We start from the raw sequence: 23499 nt of genomic DNA, 5'->3' as shown, positions 1-23499 counted from the left end.
ACTTCTAGCCTTTCAAAGATTAAGATTGCTTTGAAAAATTGTAATCGTTCAGATAGTTTGGGCCCAACTGAGTTGGGTCAGGTTTATCAAAGTTGTATCGAATATCTTCTCATAGGTGGCTGACTTCTCCATCATGGAGGAACGAGGAGTTCCTTTGCAATGACGGAGGTGTCTTGGATGCTTCGGTAGACAGAGTCTCTCTTCTGTATCCTTTGTGCCATTCACTTCCCAGGTGTGGACTACTGGGGGGCGCTTTATCTGAGCAAGCAGACTTTTGCACTCAAAGGAGTGTGCCTGCTTTCTGGAGGTGTTCTCAGTGATATCCCTTAAGTGGAGTTCCAGAGTTGGACTTGATGGCTTCTTGTTTTATCTCCAATCCTTCCAGATACGGATCTAATTAATGGGATCCACAGGTAGTTCTGATAGACACCCTTGCGATTTGGTTAGATGCACTCTGATTTTCCTTTTCCTCCATTTGCTATCTTTCCTTGGGTGCTAGTCCGTTTCACTCTGAGGCAGGTTTTGGTGTTTTCAATCGCTCCAGTTGGCCTCTTAGAATTTGGTTTGCGGACTTGGGGAAGATGTCCTCCTCTTCCCCCATGGAAGTTCCGCTGAGGAAGGTCCTTTTACTTCAAGGACTTTTTCTTCATCCAATTCTAGTTTCTCTGAAGCTGCCTGCGTGGAGATGACCACCTAGTTTTGTCTAGTCGAGTTTTTTTCCTCATAAGGTTATTATCTCCTTTATTCAGGCTTGTAAGCCAGTTTCTCACAATATTTACCATAGGGTTTGCCGCCATCCCCTTACTGGTGCGAGTCTCGGGATTTCTCTAGATGTACGGTGAGAATCCCTGTATTCTGTCGTTTCTCCAGGAGGGTCTAGAGAAGGGTTTGTCTGTTTATTTCCTGAAGGGCAGATTTCTGCCCTCTCTGTTCTGTTACATAAAAGTGTAGCCAATTTTGCAGAGGTTCAGTCTTTTGTTCAGGTCCTAGTCTGATTCAGGCCTGTGTTAAATCCTATTGCTCCCCGTGGAGCTTTTATCTTGTTCTTAGGGTTTTGCTGCAGGTTCCGTTGAGTCTTATGAATCCTGTTGATATTCATTTTCTTGATTTTGCTTCTGCTCATAAAACCTCTAAACCTTCAGCTCTACAGTGTGATCCTCTTCCTTTTTCTCACGCAAATAAGTTGGTTCTCGTACCTGTTTGGAATTTCTTCCCAAGGTGTTTCGGTCCGCAGTATCAATCAGAAAATTGTCTTTCCTTTGTTCTGTCCTTAGCCTTCTTTTTCAGATGGAACACCTGTTATTCCTCTCCTTTTTATTGAGTGTCTTCGGTTGGCCTATGAGTCAGCTGGTCTATATCCTTGTGTTAGGATTTCAGCTCTTTCAATCAGGGCTTTCTCTTCTTCCTGGGTTTTTTAGGCCACTTGTCCTTGTTACCTTTTTTTCAATTTCTTCAAAATGTATGTTTTTGCCTCAGTTGAGGCTCCTGGGAGACACGTTCTTCAATGGTTGTGCCCTCAGTTTAGGTCCGCCTGTCTTGTTCTCCCTCCCTTTCCATTCTGTGTCCTCTAGCTTGGGTATTGGTTACCACTAGTAGTTAGAATGGATTTGTGGACTCTCCATGCCATTGGAAAGAAAACAACATGTATGCTTACCTGATAAATTATTTTCTTTCCTGGCATGGAGAGGTCCATGACCCGCCCTTGTTTACATTCCAAGACGGCTTGTTAATTTGTTTTTCGAAACTTCAGGCACCTCTATACCCTTGGTGTCCTCTTCTCTTTCCATATTCCTTCGGCTGAATGACTTGAGGCTCCTGGGAGACACATTCTTCAATGGTTGTGCCCTCAGTTTAGGTCCGCCTGTCTTGTTCTCCTTCCCTTTCCATTCTGTGTCATCTAGCTTGGGTATTGGTTCCCACTAGTAGTTAGAATGAATTTGTGGACTCTCCATGCCATTGGAAAGAAAACAAAATGTATGCTTACCTGATAAATTCTTTTCTTTCCTGGCATGGAGAGTCCTGACCCGCCCTTGTTTACATTCCAAGACGGCTTGTTAATTTGATTTTCGAAACTTCAGGCACCTCTATACCCTTGGTGTCCTCTTCTCTTTCCATATTCCTTCGGCTGAATGACTGGGGGATTGGGGGAGGATATTTAAAGCTTTGCTGGGTGTTCTTTGCCTCCTCCTGGTTGCCAGGAGTTGAATTCACACTAGTAATTAGAATGGATTTGTGGACTCTCCATGCCAGGAAAGAAATTAATTTATCAGGTAAGCATATATATATTTTTTTTTTTTAAATATCCTAGGTGCTTACTGTCCCTTTTCAAGATAAGGCTTGCCACCCCTGCTCTAACACATTGGGGCATTTTATTATTACATTATCATGTATCTTTAAACTGCCTTTGATATGATGGTACTTACTTTAGTACATCTCTTTTGTTTTTCTTTTTTTAAAAACATACAACTTAAATAAACATTACCTTGAAAAACCTCTGTCTACTCTAAGCTTGGAAGCCATTAGTTGTACAATAAATACCCAGTAACATTTTTAAAATAATTTACAGTATTATGGGGTCAATCACAATTCCTTTAAACCATAATAATTGATCTGCAAATATTCCCATAGACTTCGTTGTTTGTCCCAAGGATTGTTATTCACCCCCATGTCGGCTAAGAAGAAAATTCCATAAAGAAATATGATACGTTACAATATAATCATTTTGTATATATTTATTTTACAACATGATTTTATAGGAAAATACCAATAAAATCTGTATTTATGAAGTTCTTTGTTATGTGCACCATAACATATTCCACTTCAGGTATTTATTGTATGAATGTAAGAAATACTGTGCATATCTTTGTATGTACAATGGCTGTTTCATTGACTTGTCTGTAGCCATGGTCTGTATATGAAGACATTAATATTTTCTAGACTGATGACCTTCCTTTTTCTCAACATAGTCAACATAGCACCATTTAACTACAAATTATTGCAATCATTTGTAATTCTTATGGCACAAGCAGTGTTGATAATAAAATTACTCTTCGGACAAAAAGTCATTTTTGTTTGTGCACATTGTAAGCCTCCATAAAATGCAGGGGATTCTCCCAGATATGTGCAGAATGACTGAGATGATTAAATCATAAGTAGACCATATGAAATAAAAAAAAATGCATGGGTACAAGGCAAACAATGGTATAAATATTAAAAAACCCTTTGCGACCGGTAAGGTATGTAAACAGTTTTCCTCTGTGGCTGGGTCTGCATTTTTCTTCATTTTCTTCAACATGGTAAAAAAATGGAGTGAGTAGAAAAATAATTGCATCCTTTGTTAAAAACAGCCTGTGATTTTTTATTTTTAGTATTCCACTGTCACTGCTTTTGTTCTTAGGTATTCATTGAGGGCTTCTTCACCTGTGTAAAAAAACACACACAAAAGAAAAGAGTTTATCCATTTTTACTAATAACTGGTGCAAAATACAAAGGCTGCAAAGGTATCTTGGGACATTATACTACAAAATGTATATGCTCTTATCCGCTGCTAAGCTGAGGTTGAGTAGCTGCAGAGAATTCCTGGATCTAAGTGGAAACGGTTGTTCCCGGTCACTGTCCATTTCCTCTCTGGACTAGCAGTTCTCTACAGTTTCCAATTTGTACTTTAACTATGGCCTAGTTTCCATTGCTGGTAGCATAAAACATCTCCATAGAATTTAAAGCAGATACTTGCTTTTACCACTAGTTTAAAGCAACAATGAAAATTTTGCAGAGGTTAAACACATAGACTTGCAGTGTTAGTAGTGCTAACATGGTATGCTCTAATTAGTTAAATCATGTTATTCTTGCACTATAATGTTCCTGTAATGACTGAAGTTCTCTGGTTAAGTTAGGATCTTAAAGGGACATTATACACTCATTTTTTCTTTGCATAAATGTTTTGTAGATTATCTTTTTATATAGCCCATAAAGATTTTTTTTAAATAAATATATAGTTTTGCTTATTTTTAAATAACATTGCTCTGATTTTCAGACTCCTAACCAAGCCCCAAAGTTTTATGTGAATACCATCAGCTACCTTCTCCAGCTTGCTCCTGTTTGTGTAAAGGGTCTTTTCATATGCAAAAGGGGGAGGGGGGGAGGGTCTTATTTCCCACTTCCAGTGGGCTTTCCAGCTACCTTTTCAACAGAGCCAAACTGACAGCTTCTAAGTAAGTTTTTAAACAGTTTTATACTGGATTTTTATATCAGTATCTGTGCATCTTATTCTTTATAGTAGTGTCTATTACATGCAGTTATATGAAAAACAGAATTTATGCTTACCTTATAAATTACTTTCTCTTGCGGTGTATCCAGTCCACGGATTCATCCATTACTTGTGGGATATTCTCATTCCCTACAGGAAGTGGCAAAGAGAGCACACAGCAGAGCTGTCCATATAGCTCCCCCTCTAGCTCCACCCCCCAGTCATTCGACCAAAGGTTAGGAAGAAAAAGGAGAAACCATAGGGTGCCGTGGTGACTGTAGTTTAAATGAAAAAATATTTTACCTGACTTAAATGCCAGGGCGGGCCGTGGACTGGATACACCGCAAGAGAAAGTAATTTATCAGGTAAGCATAAATTCTGTTTTCTCTTGCAAGGTGTATCCAGTCCACGGATTCATCCATTACTTGTGGGATACCAATACCAAAGCTTTAGGACACGGATGAAGGGAGGGAACAAGACAGGTAACTTAAACGGAAGGCACCACTGCTTGCAAAACCTTTCTCCCAAAAATAGCCTCCGAAGAAGCAAAAGTATCGAATTTGTAAAATTTGGAAAAAGTATGCAGTGAAGACCAAGTCGCTGCCTTACAAATCTGTTCAACAGAAGCCTCGTTTTTAAAAGCCCATGTGGAAGCCACTGCTTTAGTAGAATGAGCAGTAATTGTTTCAGGAGGCTGCTGGCCAGCAGTCTCATAGGCCAAACAGATGATGCTTTTCAGCCAAAAGGAAAGAGAGGTAGCAGTCGCTTTCTGACCTCTCCTCTTACCAGAATAGATAACAAACAAGGAGGATGTTTGTCTGAAATCCTTAGTTGCTTGTAAATAGAATTTTAAAGCACGAACCACATCAAGATTGTGTAACAGACGTTCCTTCTTCGAAGAAGGATTAGGACACAGAGAAAGAACAACTATTTCCTGGTTAATATTCTTGTTAGAAACAACTTTAGGAAGAAAACCAGGTTTGGTACGCAAAACTACCTTATCTGCGTGGACCACCAGATAAGGTGAATCACACTGTAAGGCAGATAATTCTGAAAGACTCCATGGCGGAGCCACAGGTTTATAGACAGGCTTGATTCTGACTAAAGCCTGAGCAAACGCTTGAACGTCTGGTACCTCTGCCAGACGCTTGTGTAAAAGGATAGACAGAGCAGATATCTGTCCCTTTAAGGAACTAGCTGACAATCCTTTCTCCAATCCTTCTTGGAGAAAAGACAATATCCTGGGAATCCTAATCTTACTCCATGAGTAACCCTTGGATTCACACCAACAAAGATATTTCCGCTATATCTTATGGTAGATTTTCCTGGTGACGGGCTTTCTAGCCTGAATCAGAGTATCTATAACTGACTCAGAGAAACCACGCTTTGATAGAATTAAGCGTTCAATCTCCAAGCAGTCAGACGCAGAGAAACTAGATTTGGATGCTTGAATGGACCCTGTATTAGAAGATCCTGCCTCATTGGCAGTGTCCATGGTGGGACAGATGACATGTCCACTAGGTCTGCATACCAAGTCCTGCGTGGCCACGCAGGCGCTATCAGAATCACAGAAGCCTTCTCCTGCTTGATTCTGGCGACCAGACCTAACACCACATTCAATTTACCCTCCCGTAGAGAGACCCTAGTGCTTAGAGCCGGCAAAGAGAATGACTGGGGGGTGGAGCTAGAGGGGGAGCTATATGGACAGCTCTGCTGTGTGCTCTCTTTGCCACTTCCTGTAGGGAATGAGAATATCCCACAAGTAATGGATGAATCCGTGGACTGGATACACCTTGCAAGAGAAATGAGTGTATACTGTCCCTTTAATAATATAATTGTTGAAAATTTGTTTTCCAGTAATAGAAAAAAAAAGTATGAGATTCAGGGCCCAATGACTTAGTTCTCTGCTCTAGTGAGATGATCTAAGATATCTGATTAGTACTGCAAGGTCCCTCAAAGAATTGTAGAAAGACACATTTTAGCTTGACAGCTGTTTATATCACTATGGAGAGTTCTGAATGAGAAGTGGAGACACCTACATTGCAATATAATATTCAAAAAAGTCCCCAATGATTTTGTGCGATTTCTTTCAATGCTCATCGGGCCCTCAGTTTTTGGCTCTTATACTCAAGGATCACACATGATCTGTATTTGTTCTTATTTCTTTAACAATTAAAGGTGCATTTTTAACAAACTTTGCATTATTTTGCCGTGCAGGGACATACTCTTAGAAAAGCTGCTTAAAGGGACAGTAAACACCAGAATTTTTGTTGTTTAAAAAGATAGACAGGGCCGCCATCAGGGGGTGACAGGGGTGACTCCTGTCAGGGGCCCAATGGGCCAGGGGGGGGCACATGAGGCAAGAACTAAAAAAAAAATATATATATATATATATTTTTTTAATTTTGGCAGCCAACAGTGGGTACTACAGCAGTGTGTTAATTGAGCATGGGCAATGTTATTACAAGGAGTAAAGTATTAGTATTTGAGAGGATTTTTGAGTGTGCACTATACCACTATGCACAGTGTGAGACAGACTAGACACTTTGTTTGTACAGTGTGTGCCTGAGTTAGACGGCATATCACTTTCATTTGCAGAGGAGGTAGGACTTACTTAGCAAATGTTTTTTTATTTCTTTGTGCAATTTCGAATTGTAACTTCAGTGTGGTAGAAGTTGTATGGTGGGGCCAGGAGTCCATAAAAACACATTTTTTAGCAATATGTAGCAGTGTATTTATGATTATTTGACAATGCTGTAGAAATTCTATATTTAAAGCCATGTAGAAATGTTTCCTCCTCAATACACAAATGGTAGGTGCCCTTTTGGCAGATATTAGGTTTTTTTATTACTATATATATTTTCATTACATTCCAGTTTACTGCCCCTTTATGCAAGGACTTTCCAGATTTTAACATCTGCATAAAATGTTACTCTCAGACTAAGATTGCTCAGTGTTTGAAATGAGACAGGTTAACTTAAAGGGACAGTTTACTCAAAAATGTTCTCCCCTTTAATTTGTTCCCAATGATCCACTTTACCTGCTGGAGTGTATTAAATTGTTTACAAGTAGCTCCTTTACCCTTATATTGGCATTTAAAATTGTTGATTAAGCATGTGGTATCCCCACCTATTCTGAAAGTTTGTGGCCGCGCGTACCACCTATAGATAAGCTTTGTAAACACAGCCAGCAGAAGAAATTACACTCCCAGTGCGATATAGCAGAGATAAGGTAATAAAATGTTGATTTTCCATTGTTCTCTCAAAGTACTGGTGATTGTTTTAAGGACAGATATAAGATAAAGAAGCAGGTATATATGCACAATGTGATACAGTAATGAGATCAGATTATACCTACAAGCTCAACCCATTTTATTAGGTTGTGGCTTCTAAACACAAAATCAGAGCTTTAATATACACAAATAAACCTTAAAAAGCTAATTTTCATACATTTTTTACTCTGCAGTTGGTAAAAAAAGTAATTGTAAACACATTAAGGGAAAAACTATTTTACAGTATACTGTCCCTTTAACACTGTTCAGTTTACACTACAGCTGACTTAATTTTGAAATACATACCAACAAGCCTAAATCCTGCATTTAACCAGATCTAATAGTATGAGTACCACAGCTTATGGTTCCACCAAGACCGTATAGAGTACAGAATTTTCAAAATACATAAGTACAGCTGACAGATGGGAACATTTGTACACTATATTTGAAGTGGTGCTCTTGGTTGGGGAAAATGGGGAAAAAACCTTTTAAAAGTACTTTTCTTCATCTAGCCATCTACCAGATCATTAATGTACAATTTTGAATTCACAGAATTATTTTTGTTTACACATTTACAAATATGATTCTTTAAAAAGTCTTCTCTTAATTTCTGCAATTTTTTTTTTTTTTTTAATTGAGGTTTTTGGAAGCATTTACAGAAACAGGATTACCTTGTGACAGGCAATACTGGTGTTACAACAAACTGTACATTAGTAAAATGGCATGCATTCTCAAATACATACAGATTCAAAATTAAACAGGCAACTATAACTGAAACCTCTTTTTTTATTTTATGAATATAGAAACCTCCTCAGGTACCAATAGGTCACTCATGGACCCTTGTAAGACAACAATGCTCAATGGAGGTTAGTTAGTTAAACCTATTGCCACTCTTGGGCTTGGTAGAACAATGAACACTATGTCTATGCATATACATATATATATATAGTAGATAACAGATGTAACATCAAAAACACAGTATATTGCTGGGTTAATAGGAATATATCAACAACACAGCAACCTGTAACAACAATGACCTTGTGATAAGGCACTAGTGTATTATTAATCCCCTTGAGAAGCAGTGGAATCCAGCTAGCTAAATTTATGATTAGTGGTATTCGCTCAAAATATATGTAAGGAAATGAAAATTAATATACAGACCAGAACAACAGGGCACTAATAAATTTTCACAGAACTGAGGTTGTGCAACGGACATTAAAAGGGAAGATTATGTATGTCTGCACCTGACAACTTGATCAGAGGCGGCCGCAGACGAGGCTAATACCCTGTATGGAGGTGCCTGGGCAATGACCCCTAGGGAAGTGCATAATATTTTATTGAAGTGATATGATAGCTGAGGCTGTTGGGTTAAATGGGTGTGCAAGCAAGGGGACCTAGCAAAAGGTAGTGATGTAGTTTTGCCTCTAGGACAGGGGGGGGGGGAAATCCCTGATCAATGTCAGGGGCCCCAAAATTTCTAGTGGCGGCCCTGAAGATAGATAATAACTTTATTACCAATTCCCCAATTTTGCATAACCAACACAGTTATAATAATATACTTTTTACCTCTGTGATTACCTTGTATCTATGCCTCTGCAAACTGCCCCCTTATTTCAGTTCTTTTGACAGACTTGCATTTTTAGCCAATCAGTGCTGACTCCTAGGAGCTTCACGTGCCTGAGCTCAATGTTATCTATATGAAACACATGAACTAATGCCCTCTAGTGGTGAAAAACTGTCAAAATGATTTCAGATTAGAGGCAGTCTTCAAGGTCTAAGAAATTAGCATATGAACCAAATAGATTTAGCTTTCAACTAAGAATAACAATAGAACAAAGAAAAATTGGTAACAAAAGTAAATTGGAAAGTTGTTTAAAATAACATGCCCTATTTAAATCATGAGTTGTTTTTTTTACTTTACTGTCCCTTTAAAGTGATGGTAAAGTAGTATATTCACTCTTTATAAATCGTTATTAGGTCTAAAAATATATATACTAACGCTTTTGTATAAACACTAGATTACCTGCAAGTAGTCCCTTATGCCTAGTGAAAATCGATGCCTGTCAAATGTTCAATACGTCCTCTTACCGCAATAGTTTTTTTTTTTTTTAAAGCTTCAGCCAATCAGCAACCTATCCAGCTGGCTCGCTGAAGCAAATAGCATTTTTTTATGCGCATGCGTTTATTTGTGATATTCAGGCTATTCATCTGATGTCCTTTGCAGTCTTGTGCGCGTTCGCAATAATTGTGCCCATGCGTATTTGCTCTGAAGTGTAATCCAAGTGACGTAAGGAGTAAACAGTGAATCTGAGTTTTGTTATCGATTCACTGTTTCCCTTGGAGTTTGGCCAAGATAGCTGAGAATGTATTCAGGTAATAAAAAGCTGTTTGACATCAAAAACATAAAAACGATTTGTTTATTTACAACAGTGTTAAAGGGACACTGAACTTTGAAATTTTTTTCTTTCATGATTCAGATAGAGCATGCAATTTTAAGCAACTTTCTAATTTACTCCTATTATCACATTTTCTTCGTTCTCTTGCTATCTTTATTTGAAAAATAAGGCCTCTAAGCTAAAGAGCCAGACAATTTTTGGTGGGTGAATTTATCCACCAATCAGCAAGAACAACTCGGGTTGTTCACCAAAAATGGGCCGGCATATAAACTTACATGCAGCTCTATCTAAATCACAAAAGAAAAAAATTGGGTTCAGTGTCCCTTTAACAGAGGTTGCATGGATTGCTGTTTGTGATGTCCCTTTTGCTTCTACAAGTAAACAGTGTATCTTGTGATTCACTGTTTATTTAGCGCTATAGACACTGTCAATCTGAGCATGCGCATTGATCTACTCGTTCTCGGGAGCACGCAACAAATGTGACGTATAGAGTGGGTGGGACTGCTCTATATGACACTCGGATGCTGGGCAAAATACATGAGTGGGCGGAGGAAGAATAGAAAAGACTATGCTCCAGTTAAAAAAAAAAAAATACAAGCGGCTGCGGTTAACACTATAGCACTTAAGCATTAGATGTTGTGAGATGATAGATTGTTTACCATCACTTTAAGTATTGCTGGTCAAGCAATTACTGTGTAGAATGATCCAGGGTAAGAATTTTGGATTTTTGCAGGATGCGCGTTAGTCGTAGAAAACAAAATTTATGCTTACCTGATAAATTCATTTCTCCTGTAGTGTGGTCAGTCCACGGGTCATCATTACTTCTGGGATATTATCTCCTCCCCTACAGGAAGTGCAAGAGGATTCACCCAGCAGAGCTGCTATATAGCTCCTCCCCTCTACGTCACCTCCAGTCATTCGACCAAAGGACCAACGAGAAAGGAGAAGCCCAAGGGTGTAGTGGTGACTGGAGTATAATCCAAAAAATTTTTTAGCCTGCCATAAAAAACAGGGCGGGCCGTGGACTGACCACACTACAGGAGAAATGAATTTATCAGGTAAGCATAAATTTTGTTTTCTCCTGTTAAGTGTGGTCAGTCCACGGGTCATCATTACTTCTGGGATACCAATACCAAAGCAAAAGTACACGGATGACGGGAGGGACAGGCAGGCTCTTTATACGGAGGGAACCACTGCCTGAAGAACCTTTCTCCCAAAAACAGCCTCCGAAGAAGCAAAAGTGTCAAATTTGTAAAATTTGGAAAAAGTATGAAGAGAAGACCAAGTTGCAGCCTTGCAAATCTGTTCAACAGAAGCCTCATTCTTAAAGGCCCAAGTGGAAGCCACAGCTCTAGTAGAATGAGCTGTAATTCTTTCAGGAGGCTGCTGTCCAGCAGTCTCATAGGCTAATCGTATTATGCTACGAAGCCAAAAAGAGAGAGAGGTAGCCGAAGCTTTTTGACCTCTCCTCTGGCCAGAATAAACGACAAACAGGGAAGACGTTTGACGAAAATCCTTAGTTGCCTGTAGATAAAATTTCAGGGCACGGACTACATCTAGATTGTGTAGCAGACGTTCCTTCTTCGAGGAAGGATTAGGACACAAAGATGGAACAACAATCTCTTGATTGATATTCCTGTTAGTGACCACCTTAGGTAGGAACCCAGGTTTAGTACGCAGAACTACCTTGTCTGAATGAAAAATCAGATAAGGAGAATCACAATGTAAGGCAGATAACTCAGAGACTCTTCGAGCCGAGGAAATAGCCATTAAAAACAGAACTTTCCAAGATAACAACTTGATATCAATGGAATGAAGGGGTTCAAACGGAACACCCTGTAAAACATTAAGAACTAAGTTCAAACTCCATGGCGGAGCAACAGTTTTAAACACAGGCTTGATCCTAGCTAAAGCCTGACAAAAAGCTTGAACATCCGGAACTTCTGACAGACGTTTGTGTAAAAGAATGGACAGAGCTGAAATCTGTCCCTTTAAGGAACTAGCGGATAAACCCTTTTCTAAACCTTCTTGTAGAAAAGACAATATCCTTGGAATCCTAACCTTACTCCATGAGTAACTCTTGGATTCGCACCAATATAAGTATTTACGCCATATTTTATGGTAAATCCTTCTGGTAACAGGCTTCCTAGCCTGTATTAAGGTATCAATAACTGGCTCCGAAAACCCACGTTTTGATAAAATCAAGCGTTCAATCTCCAAACAGTCAGCTTCAGAGAAGTTAGATTTTGATGTTTGAATGGACCCTGGATCAGAAGGTCCTGTTTCAGAGGTAGAGACCAAGGCGGACAGGATGACATGTCCACTAGATCTGCATACCAAGTCCTGCGTGGCCATGCAGGTGCTATTAGAATCACTGATGCTCTCTCCTGTTTGATTCTGGCATTCAATCGAGGAAGCATCGGGAAGGGTGGAAACACATAAGCCATCTTGAAGGTCCAAGGTGCTGTCAGAGCATCTATCAGAACCGCTCCCGGATCCCTGGATCTGGACCCGTAGCGAGGAAGCTTGGCGTTCTGACGAGACGCCATGAGATCTATCTCTGGTTTGCCCCAACGTCGAAGTATTTGGGCAAAGACCTCCGGATGAAGTTCCCACTCCCCCGGATGAAAAGTCTGACGACTTAAGAAATCCGCTTCCCAGTTCTCCACTCCCGGGATGTGGATTGCAGACAGGTGGCAAGAGTGAGACTCTGCCCAGCGAATTATCTTTGATACTTCCATCATTGCTAGGGAGCTTCTTGTCCCTCCCTGATGGTTGATGTAAGCTACAGTCGTGATGTTGTCCGACTGAAACCTGATGAACCCCCGAGTTGTTAACTGGGGCCAAGCCAGAAGGGCATTGAGAACTGCTCTCAATTCCAGAATGTTTATTGGAAGGAGACTCTCCTCCTGATTCCATAGTCCCTGAGCCTTCAGAGAATTCCAGACAGCGCCCCAACCTAGTAGGCTGGCGTCTGTTGTTACAATTGTCCAGTTTGGCCTGCTGAATGGCATCCCCCTGGACAGATGTGGCCGATAAAGCCACCATAGAAGAGAATTTCTGGTCTCTTGATTCAGATTCAGAGTGGGGGACAAATCTGAGTAATCCCCATTCCACTGACTTAGCATGCACAATTGCAGCGGTCTGAGATGTAGGCGTGCAAAGGGGACTATGTCCATTGCCGCTACCATTAATCCGATCACCTCCATGCATTGAGCTACTGACGGGTGTTGAATGGAATGAAGGACACGGCATGCATTTTGAAGCTTTGTTAACCTGTCTTCTGTCAGGTAAATCTTCATTTCTACAGAATCTATCAGAGTCCCCAAGAAGGGAACTCTTGTGAGTGGAAAGAGAGAACTCTTCTTTTCGTTCACCTTCCATCCATGCGACCTTAGAAATGCCAGTACTAACTCTGTATGAGACTTGGCAGTTTGAAAGCTTGAAGCTTGTATCAGAATGTCGTCTAGGTACGGAGCTACCGAAATTCCTTGCGGTCTTAGTACCGCCAGAAGAGTACCCAGAACCTTTGTGAAGATTCTTGGAGCCGTAGCCAATCCGAATGGAAGAGCTACAAACTGGTAATGCCTGTCTAGAAAGGCAAACCTTAGATACCGGTAATGATTTCTGTGAATCGGTATGTGAAGGTAAGCATCCTTTAAATCCACTGTGGTCATGTACTGACCCTCTTGGATCATGGGCAAAATTGTTCGAATAGTTTCCATCTTGAACGATGGAACTCTTAGGAATTTGTTTAGGATCTTTAAATCCAAGATTGGCCTGAAAGTTCCCTCTTTCTTGGGAACTACAAACAGATTTGAGTAAAACCCTTGTCCTTGTTCCGACCGCGGAACTGGATGGATCACTCCCATTAATAAAAGATCTTGTACGCAGTGTAGAAACGCTTCCTTCTTTGTTTGGTTTGTTGACAACCTTGACAGATGAAATCTCCCTCTTGGGGGAGAGGATTTGAAGTCCAGAAGGTATCCCTGAGATATGATCTCTAACGCCCAGGGATCCTGAACATCTCTTGCCCAAGCCTGGGCGAAGAGAGAAAGTCTGCCCCCCACTAGATCCGGTCCCGGATCGGGGGCCCTCGATTCATGCTGTCTTAGGGGCAGCAGCAGGTTTCCTGGCCTGCTTGCCCTTGTTCCAGGACTGGTTAGGTTTCCAGCCTTGTCTGTAGCGAGCAACAGCTCCTTCCTGTTTTGGTGCAGAGGAAGTTGATGCTGCTCCTGCTTTGAAATTACGAAAGGAACGAAAATTAGACTGTCTAGCCTTAGCTTTGGCTTTGTCCTGAGGCAGGGCATGGCCTTTACCTCCTGTAATGTCAGCGATAATCTCTTTCAACCCGGGCCCGAATAAGGTCTGCCCTTTGAAAGGTATATTAAGCAATTTAGATTTAGAAGTAACATCAGCTGACCAGGATTTTAGCCACAGTGCTCTGCGTGCCTGAATGGCGAATCCGGAATTCTTAGCCGTAAGTTTAGTTAAATGTACTACGGCATCTGAAATAAATGAGTTAGCTAACTTAAGGGCTTTAAGTTTGTGTGTAATCTCATCTAGTGTAGATGATTCAAGTGTCTCTTCCAGAGACTCAAACCAAAATGCTGCTGCAGCCGTGACAGGCGCAATACATGCAAGAGGTTGCAATATAAAACCTTGTTGAACAAACATTTTCTTAAGGTAACCCTCTAATTTTTTATCCATTGGATCTGAAAAAGCACAGCTATCCTCCACCGGGATAGTGGTACGCTTAGCTAAAGTAGAAACTGCTCCCTCCACCTTAGGGACCGTCTGCCATAAGTCCTGTGTGGTGGCGTCTATTGGAAACATTTTTCTAAATATCGGAGGGGGTGAGAACGGCACACCGGGTCTATCCCACTCCTTAGTAACAATTTCAGTAAGTCTCTTAGGTATAGGAAAAACATCAGTACTCGCCGGTACCGCAAAATATCTATCCAACCTACACATTTTCTCTGGTATTGCAACTGTGTTACAATCATTCAGAGCCGCTAATACCTCCCCTAGTAATACACGGAGGTTTTCCAGCTTAAATTTAAAATTTGAAATATCTGAATCCAGTCTGTTTGGATCAGAACCGTCACCCACAGAATGAAGTTCTCCGTCCTCATGTTCTGCCACCTGTGACGCAGTGTCTGACATGGCCCTAATATTATCAGCACACTCTGTTCTCACCCCAGAGTGATCACGCTTACCTCTCAGTTCTGGTAATTTAGCCAAAACTTCAGTCATAACAGTAGCCATATCCTGTAATGTGATTTGTAATGGCCGCCCAGATGTACTCGGCGCTACAATATCACGCACCTCCCGAGCGGGAGATGCAGGTACTGACACGTGAGGCGAGTTAGTCGGCATAACTCTCCCCTCGTTGTCTGGTGAAATATGTTCAATTTGTACAGATTGACTTTTATTTAAAGTAGCATCAATACAGTTAGTACATAAATTTCTATTGGGCTCCACTTTGGCATTAGCACATATAGCACATGTATCTTCCTCTGAATCAGACATGTTTAACACACTAGCAATTAACTAGCAACTTGGAAATGCTTTTTCAAGTAATTTACAATAATATGAAAACGAACTGTGCCTATAAGAAGCACAGAAAAAATTATGACAGTTGAAATAAATAAATTATAGCATCAAATCTTTGTAAGAAATATACAATTTTAGCAAAGGATTGTTCCCATTAGCAAAGGATAACTAACCCTGACAGCAGAAAAAATACACAAATAAACGTTTTTTATCACAGTCAACTACAATCTTCACAGCTCTGCTGTGAATGATTACCTCCCTCAAAACAAGCTTTGAAGATCCCTGAGTTCTGTAGAGATGAACCGGATCATGCAGGAAGAAAAGGAACCTCTGACTGAGTTTTTTGATGCGTAGTAAAAGCGCCAAAAATGGCCCCTCCCCCTCACACATAACAGTGAGAGAGATCAGTAAACTGTTTAAATTTAAACAAAACTATTGCCAAGTGGAAAAAACAGTGCCCAAAACATTTTTTCACCCAGTACCTCAGAGAAATAAACGATTTTACATGCCAGCAAAAAACGTTTAACCTCAATAAATTAATTGTTATTTAAAAACCTATTGCAAGTCCCTGCAAATTAGGTTAAGTCTATGCATACAGTATAAATCCAGTGAAGTACCATTCCCCAGAATACTGAAGTGTAAAATATACATACATGACAGCCTGATACCAGATACATCTACTGTATTTAAGGCTGAGTTTACATTATAACGGTATGGCAGGATTTTCTCATCAATTCCATGTCAGAAAATATATAAACTGCTACATACCTCTTTGCAGATTAATCTGCCCGCTGTCCCCTGATCTGAAGTTTACCTCTCCTCAGATGGCCGAGAAACAGCAATATGATCTTAACTACTCCGGCTAAAATCATAGAAAAAACTCAGGTAGATTCTTCTTCAAATTCTACCAGAGAATGAATAACACACTCCGGTGCTATTATAAAATAACAAACTTTTGATTGAAGGTAATAAACTAATTAAAATCACCACAGTCCTCTCACACATCCTATCTATTCGTTGGGTGCAAGAGAATGACTGGAGGTGACGTAGAGGGGAGGAGCTATATAGCAGCTCTGCTGGGTGAATCCTCTTGCACTTCCTGTAGGGGAGGAGATAATATCCCAGAAGTAATGATGACCCGTGGACTGACCACACTTAACAGGAGAAATAATATTTTCAAAGTTAAATTGCAGGGAAAGTGGGCGAAATAAAATAATGAATGTACAATGCATATTATTATTCTTTTGCTACACACAAACAATTTATTGGGATCCTATTTTTAAGTTTACCACCCCTTTAATTTTCTGCAAGACAGTTGATTACAAGTTTGTGTTCCTAAGTTCCAGACAGAACACTGGGAAGAATTGCATGATAATTCTTGAATATCATAAGAAATCATAACATACACATGTCTATGGCGTTCATGAGGTATCATAATTGCAGCCTAACAGGTGAAAATATTGTGCCTCCTAGACATTTAAAAAAAGAGCAAACATAAAATGCTCTAATGTGTTATTGTGTTATTTCACTGCTTCCCTAGAACTATGTGTTTAACCCCTGCAAAAAGGGTTAAAACATAATGAAATGGATTTCATGCAGCTCCCTCTTTACGTGGGTGTTGTCATCATGTAACCTAGGTTACACTGCAGGTATCTGAAGGAGAGTTGCTGCACATGTGCAAACCGGTCAGCAGTGTAATGTAGTGAAAGATAGATTTCAACATGGCGGCACCCATGACTAGAGAGAGGCGTGGAATAACTTCAATACTATGCTTATAAAATATATTTAGTGTTTGTTCCTTTTACCCCTTTCCGTCCTTAGGACGTTCTATGCCATCCTAACCGCACAGGGCTTTAATGCCCTTAGGACGGCATAGAACATCCTAGCCTTTTGGCTGTACTTAAGCCAAAGGCGCCTTCTGAAAGGGATTGCGGGCTGTAGGGCATGCCTAGCGTCATAGGCACCCCCTAGACACAATCCCATTATGGAAATCACGCTATCGCAAAGACAATCACATGATTTCATTTTTTTAACTTATTTGTTTACATCAGAACTTTTTTTCCAATGTTGACAAATAAGTCTGGATGGGAAAGGGTTAAAGTTAGCTCCAGAGCAGCAATCTGCTACTAGTACCTAGCTGAATATATTGAGTTAGCCAATAATAAGAGACATATGGTGTAGCCACCAGATTGCTGCCAGTAATGCATTGCTTCTCCTGAGCCTACCTAGCTATGCTTTCAACATAAGAAAACATATAAACACATTTAATTTAATAATAGAAGTAAATTAAAAACTATCCTCAAATGGCATGATCTATCTGCACCATGAAAGTTTAATTTTGACTTTAATTTCCCTTTAAGAGGAAGGATATGTAAGTTAACAAGAAACAGAACAAAACTGAACTAGCGTTTGGGGAGTTTAGAAAACTGACACAGTGGGCTGCATTTGTCATCCACGGGTGGACATATTCGCCACTGTCTGCCCTAGCTTTCCTCTGGTGGGCAGCAATCTGCTGCCTGAATTTAACATTGCACATGAGCGCTCCTTTGTGCTTGCATGCAACCCCCCCCCTGCCCACGCACAGCCAATCACAGTGGGCAGGAGCTGTCAATCTCCCAGGTCGGACAAGACGAGGGAGAGTGAAATTCTCCTACTAAGAAGTGGAGAACAGGTTAGGGAATCAGCGGTCATCAGACCGCTGCTTGACAAATCCTGACTGCAGGTTCTCTTGTGCGAATTTGCAGTCGAAGGGAGGATAAGGGCTTCATAAATCAAGCCCAGTGTGTTATTTGTTCCCTCACCAACATTTAGCCCTATGTTACCATGTAGTTCAACTCACAACACTACACTAGCTATGCACACTGATGATGAATTCTCTGTGATGGACAACTGTAAACACATTTTCTGCTGACAATTGTTTGTGACATTTAAACCTTTAGCGAAATGATAACAAGCAAAACATGACATATTTACCAAGGTCCTTTCCAAATCCAGATTGTTTGAAGCCTCCAAATGGTGCTGCAACATCTGTCTTGTTGTACGTGTTAATAAAAACTGTTCCAGCGTCTAGCTTTTCACTGACGTACATAGCCTTGCTTATGTCTTTCGTAAACACCCCTGATGCTAATCCATATTCTGTGTTATTAGCTCGCTTCAATACACCATCGATGTCACTGCATAAGCAAAACAATGTATTTAGTATGTTAAGATATGCTAAACCAGTCTCAATAAAAGTCCTAGTGAAAAATGAAACAAAATAGTTTTGTGACCAGATTTGTGACTTTTCTTCCACTCAGAAAAACACAGCAAACAGACTTATAACTGTACCAGGGGACTCTGGGTAAGAATGCGCAAATGAGACAAATTTTAAAGCATTGCATGGATAGAACCAACAGATATTCTGAAAATAAAAATGAGACGACGTTAAGCTTATTTGCATATTCTTTCCAATTTACTTCTGTTATTAAATTTGCTTTGCTCTCTTGGTTTCCTTTCTTGAAAAGAATATGTAGGTAGGAGTAACAATGCACTATTGGGGGCCAGCTGTTGATTGGTGGTTGCACATATATGCCTCTTGTAATTGGCTCACCAAATGTGTTCAGCTACCTCCCAGTAGTGTTTTACTGCTCATCCAACAAAGGAAAGAATAAAGCAAATTTGATAATAGAAGTATATTGGAAAGTTGTTTTAAATTGCATGATTTTTCTGAATCATAATGCTACTTCATTTTATTTACACATTGGATAATAATGGGCGATAATTCAAATAAATAAATAATACTAGGCATTATCACATATAGATGCTGAATGCATTAATAAACTAAAATAATAAATAATCTACATCTGTTTAAAAAAGCAGTGAAGCACCAGTATTGCACATGCCCAATACTTAAAAGCACAGTGTATGCAAACATTTTCCCAGTAACATATTTTTAATATGAAAAACATTCTAGTGTATTATAATTCTTCCTTAAAAATATGTACTCTATGAATACTGCAAATTCACAATATGTTTATTCTTTTTTGCATTTGGAAACACTGCTTTTGTACAAAGAGAATGCCATTAATCAAACAGGCATGTGCCAGTGAACTCCAATGCTGTTTGCACTGTTTACTTAGGCCTAGATTTGGAGTTCGGCGGTAAAAGGGCTGTTAACGCTCCGCGGGTTTTTTTCTGGCCGCACCATAAATTTAACTCTGGTATCGAGAGTTCAAACAAATGCTGCGTTAGGCTCCAAAAAAGGAGCGTAGAGCATATTTACCGCAAATGCAACTCTCGATACCAGAGTTGCTTACGGACGCGGCCGGCATCAAAAACGTGCTCGTGCACGATTCTCCCATAGGAAACAATGGGGCAGTTTGAGCTGAAAAAAAACCTAACACCTGCAAAAAAGCAGCGTTCAGCTCCTAACGCAGCCCCATTGTTTCCTATGGGGAAACACTTCCTACGTCTGCACCTAACACTCTAACATGTACCCCGAGTCTAAACACCCCTAACCTTACACTTATTAACCCCTAATCTGCCGCCCCCGCTATCGCTGACCCCTGCATTACACTTTTAACCCCTAATCTGCCGCTCCGTAAACCGCCGCCACCTACGTTATCCCTATGTACCCCTAATCTGCTGCCCTAACATCGCCGACCCCTATGTTATATTTATTAACCCCTAATCTGCCCCCCACAACGTCGCCGACACCTGCCTACACTTATTAACCCCTAATCTGCCGAGCGGACCTGAGCGCTACTATAATAAAGTTATTAACCCCTAATCCGCCTCACTAACCCTATCATAAATAGTATTAACCCCTAATCTGCCCTCCCTAACATCGCCGACACCTACCTTCAATTATTAACCCCTAATCTGCCGACCGGAGCTCACCGCTATTCTAATAAATGTATTAACCCCTAAAGCTAAGTCTAACCCTAACACTAACACCCCCCTAAGTTAAATATAATTTTTATCTAACGAAATAAATTAACTCTTATTAAATAAATGATTCCTATTTAAAGCTAAATACTTACCTGTAAAATAAATCCTAATATAGCTACAATATAAATTATAATTATATTATAGCTATTTTAGGATTAATATTTATTTTACAGGCAACTTTGTAATTATTTTAACCAGGTACAATAGCTATTAAATAGTTAAGAACTATTTAATAGTTACCTAGTTAAAATAATAACAAATTTACCTGTAAAATAAATCCTAACCTAAGATATAATTAAACCTAACACTACCCTATCAATAAAATAATTAAATAAACTACCTACAATTACCTACAATTAACCTAACACTACACTATCAATAAATTAATTAAACACAATTGCTACAAATAAATACAATTAAATAAACTATCTAAAGTACAAAAAATAAAAAAGAACTAAGTTACAGAAAATAATAAAATATTTACAAACATAAGAAAAATATTACAACAATTTTAAACTAATTACACCTACTCTAAGCCCCCTAATAAAATAACAAAGCCCCCCAAAATAAAAAATTCCCTACCCTATTCTAAAATACAAATATTACAAGCTCTTTTACCTTACCAGCCCTGAACAGGGCCCTTTGCGGGGCATGCCCCAAGAATTTCAGCTCTTTTGCCTGTAAAAAAAAACATACAATACCCCCCCCCAACATTACAACCCACCACCCACATACCCCTAATCTAACCCAAACCCCCCTTAAATAAACCTAACACTAATCCCCTGAAGATCTTCCTACCTTGTCTTCACCATACCAGGTTCACCGATCCGTCCTGGCTCCAAGATCTTCATCCAACCCAAGCGGGGGTTGGCGATCCATAATCCGGTGCTCCAAAGTCTTCCTCCTATCCGGCAAGAAGAGGACATCCGGACCGGCAAACATCTTCTCCAAGCGGCATCTTCTATCTTCTTCCATCCGATGACGACCGGCTCCATCTTGAAGACCTCCAGCGCGGATCCATCCTCTTCTTCCGACGACTAGACGACGAATGACGGTTCCTTTAAGGGACGTCATCCAAGATGGCGTCCCTCGAATTCCGATTGGCTGATAGGATTCTATCAGCCAATCGGAATTAAGGTAGGAATTTTCTGATTGGCTGATGGAATCAGCCAATCAGAATATAGTTCAATCCGATTGGCTGATCCAATCAGCCAATCAGATTGAGCTCGCATTCTATTGGCTGTTCCGATCAGCCAATAGAATGCGAGCTCAATCTGATTGGCTGATTGGATCAGCCAATCGGATTGAACTATATTCTGATTGGCTGATTCCATCAGCCAATCAGAAAATTCCTACCTTAATTCCGATTGGCTGATAGAATCCTATCAGCCAATCGGAATTCGAGGGACGCCATCTTGGATGACGTCCCTTAAAGGAACCGTCATTCGTCGTCTAGTCGTCGGAAGAAGAGGATGGATCCGCGCTGGAGGTCTTCAAGATGGAGCCGGTCGTCATCGGATGGAAGAAGATAGAAGATGCCGCTTGGAGAAGATGTTTGCCGGTCCGGATGTCCTCTTCTTGCCGGATAGGAGGAAGACTTTGGAGCACCGGATTATGGATCGCCAACCCCCGCTTGGGTTGGATGAAGATCTTGGAGCCAGGACGGATCGGTGAACCTGGTATGGTGAAGACAAGGTAGGAAGATCTTCAGGGGATTAGTGTTAGGTTTATTTAAGGGGGGTTTGGGTTAGATTAGGGGTATGTGGGTGGTGGGTTGTAATGTTGGGGGGGGGGGTATTGTATGTTTTTTTTTACAGGCAAAAGAGCTGAAATTCTTGGGGCATGCCCCGCAAAGGGCCCTGTTCAGGGCTGGTAAGGTAAAAGAGCTTGTAATATTTGTATTTTAGAATAGGGTAGGGAATTTTTTATTTTGGGGGGCTTTGTTATTTTATTAGGGGGCTTAGAGTAGGTGTAATTAGTTTAAAATTGTTGTAATATTTTTCTTATGTTTGTAAATATTTTATTATTTTCTGTAACTTAGTTCTTTTTTATTTTTTGTACTTTAGATAGTTTATTTAATTGTATTTATTTGTAGCAATTGTGTTTAATTAATTTATTGATAGTGTAGTGTTAGGTTAATTGTAGGTAATTGTAGGTAGTTTATTTAATTATTTTATTGATAGGGTAGTGTTAGGTTTAATTATATCTTAGGTTAGGATTTATTTTACAGGTAAATTTGTTATTATTTTAACTAGGTAACTATTAAATAGTTCTTAACTATTTAATAGCTATTGTACCTGGTTAAAATAATTACAAAGTTGCCTGTAAAATAAATATTAATCCTAAAATAGCTATAATATAATTATAATTTATATTGTAGCTATATTAGGATGTATTTTACAGGTAAGTATTTAGCTTTAAATAGGAATTATTTATTTAATAAGAGTTAATTTATTTCGTTAGATAAAAATTATATTTAACTTAGGGGGGTGTTAGTGTTAGGGTTAGACTTAGCTTTAGGGGTTAATACATTTATTAGAATAGCGGTGAGCTCCGGTCGGCAGATTAGGGGTTAATAATTGAAGGTAGGTGTCGGCGATGTTAGGGAGGGCAGATTAGGGGTTAATACTATTTATGATAGGGTTAGTGAGGCGGATTAGGGGTTAATAACTTTATTATAGTAGCGCTCAGGTCCGCTCGGCAGATTAGGGGTTAATAAGTGTAGGTAGGTGTCGGCGACGTTGAGGGGGGCAGATTAGGGGTTAATAAATATAACATAGGGGTCGGCGATGTTAGGGGTAGCAGATTAGGGGTACATAGGGATAACGTAGGTGGCGGCGATTTGCGGTCGGAAGATTAGGGGTTAATTATTTTAAGTAGCTTGCGGCGACGTTGTGGGGGGCAAGTTAGGGGTTAATAGATATAATACAGGGGTCGGCGGTGTTAGGGGCAGCAGATTAGGGGTACATAAGTATAACGTAGGTGGCGGTCGGCAGATTAGGGGTTAAAAATTTTAATCGAGTGGCGGCGATGTGGGGGGACCTCGGTTTAGGGGTACATAGGTAGTTTATGGGTGTTAGTGTACTTTAGGGTACAGTAGT

At 40.0% G+C, this 23499-nt stretch overlaps 1 protein-coding gene across 1 annotated transcript in view; it reads right to left on the bottom strand.

Moving 5' to 3' along the window:
• Positions 1 to 2717: 2717 nt before the first annotated feature.
• ALDH1L2 (aldehyde dehydrogenase 1 family member L2) overlaps positions 2718 to 23499 on the bottom strand; it is a 116789-nt gene continuing 96007 nt past the window's right edge. The window contains exons 22-23 of the mRNA XM_053716957.1: positions 18443 to 18642; positions 2718 to 3420 (exon numbers count right to left, since the gene is read on the bottom strand). Of these exons, the coding sequence (XP_053572932.1) occupies positions 3365 to 3420; positions 18443 to 18642 (256 nt within the window). The 3' untranslated portion in view covers positions 2718 to 3364. The remainder of the gene's footprint in view (positions 3421 to 18442; positions 18643 to 23499) is intronic.

The sequence above is a fragment of the Bombina bombina genome, chromosome 6, assembly GCF_027579735.1.
Source record: "Bombina bombina isolate aBomBom1 chromosome 6, aBomBom1.pri, whole genome shotgun sequence".
NCBI classification, from domain to species: domain Eukaryota; kingdom Metazoa; phylum Chordata; class Amphibia; order Anura; family Bombinatoridae; genus Bombina; species Bombina bombina.
This window is presented reverse-complemented; position numbering and strand designations above follow the sequence as displayed.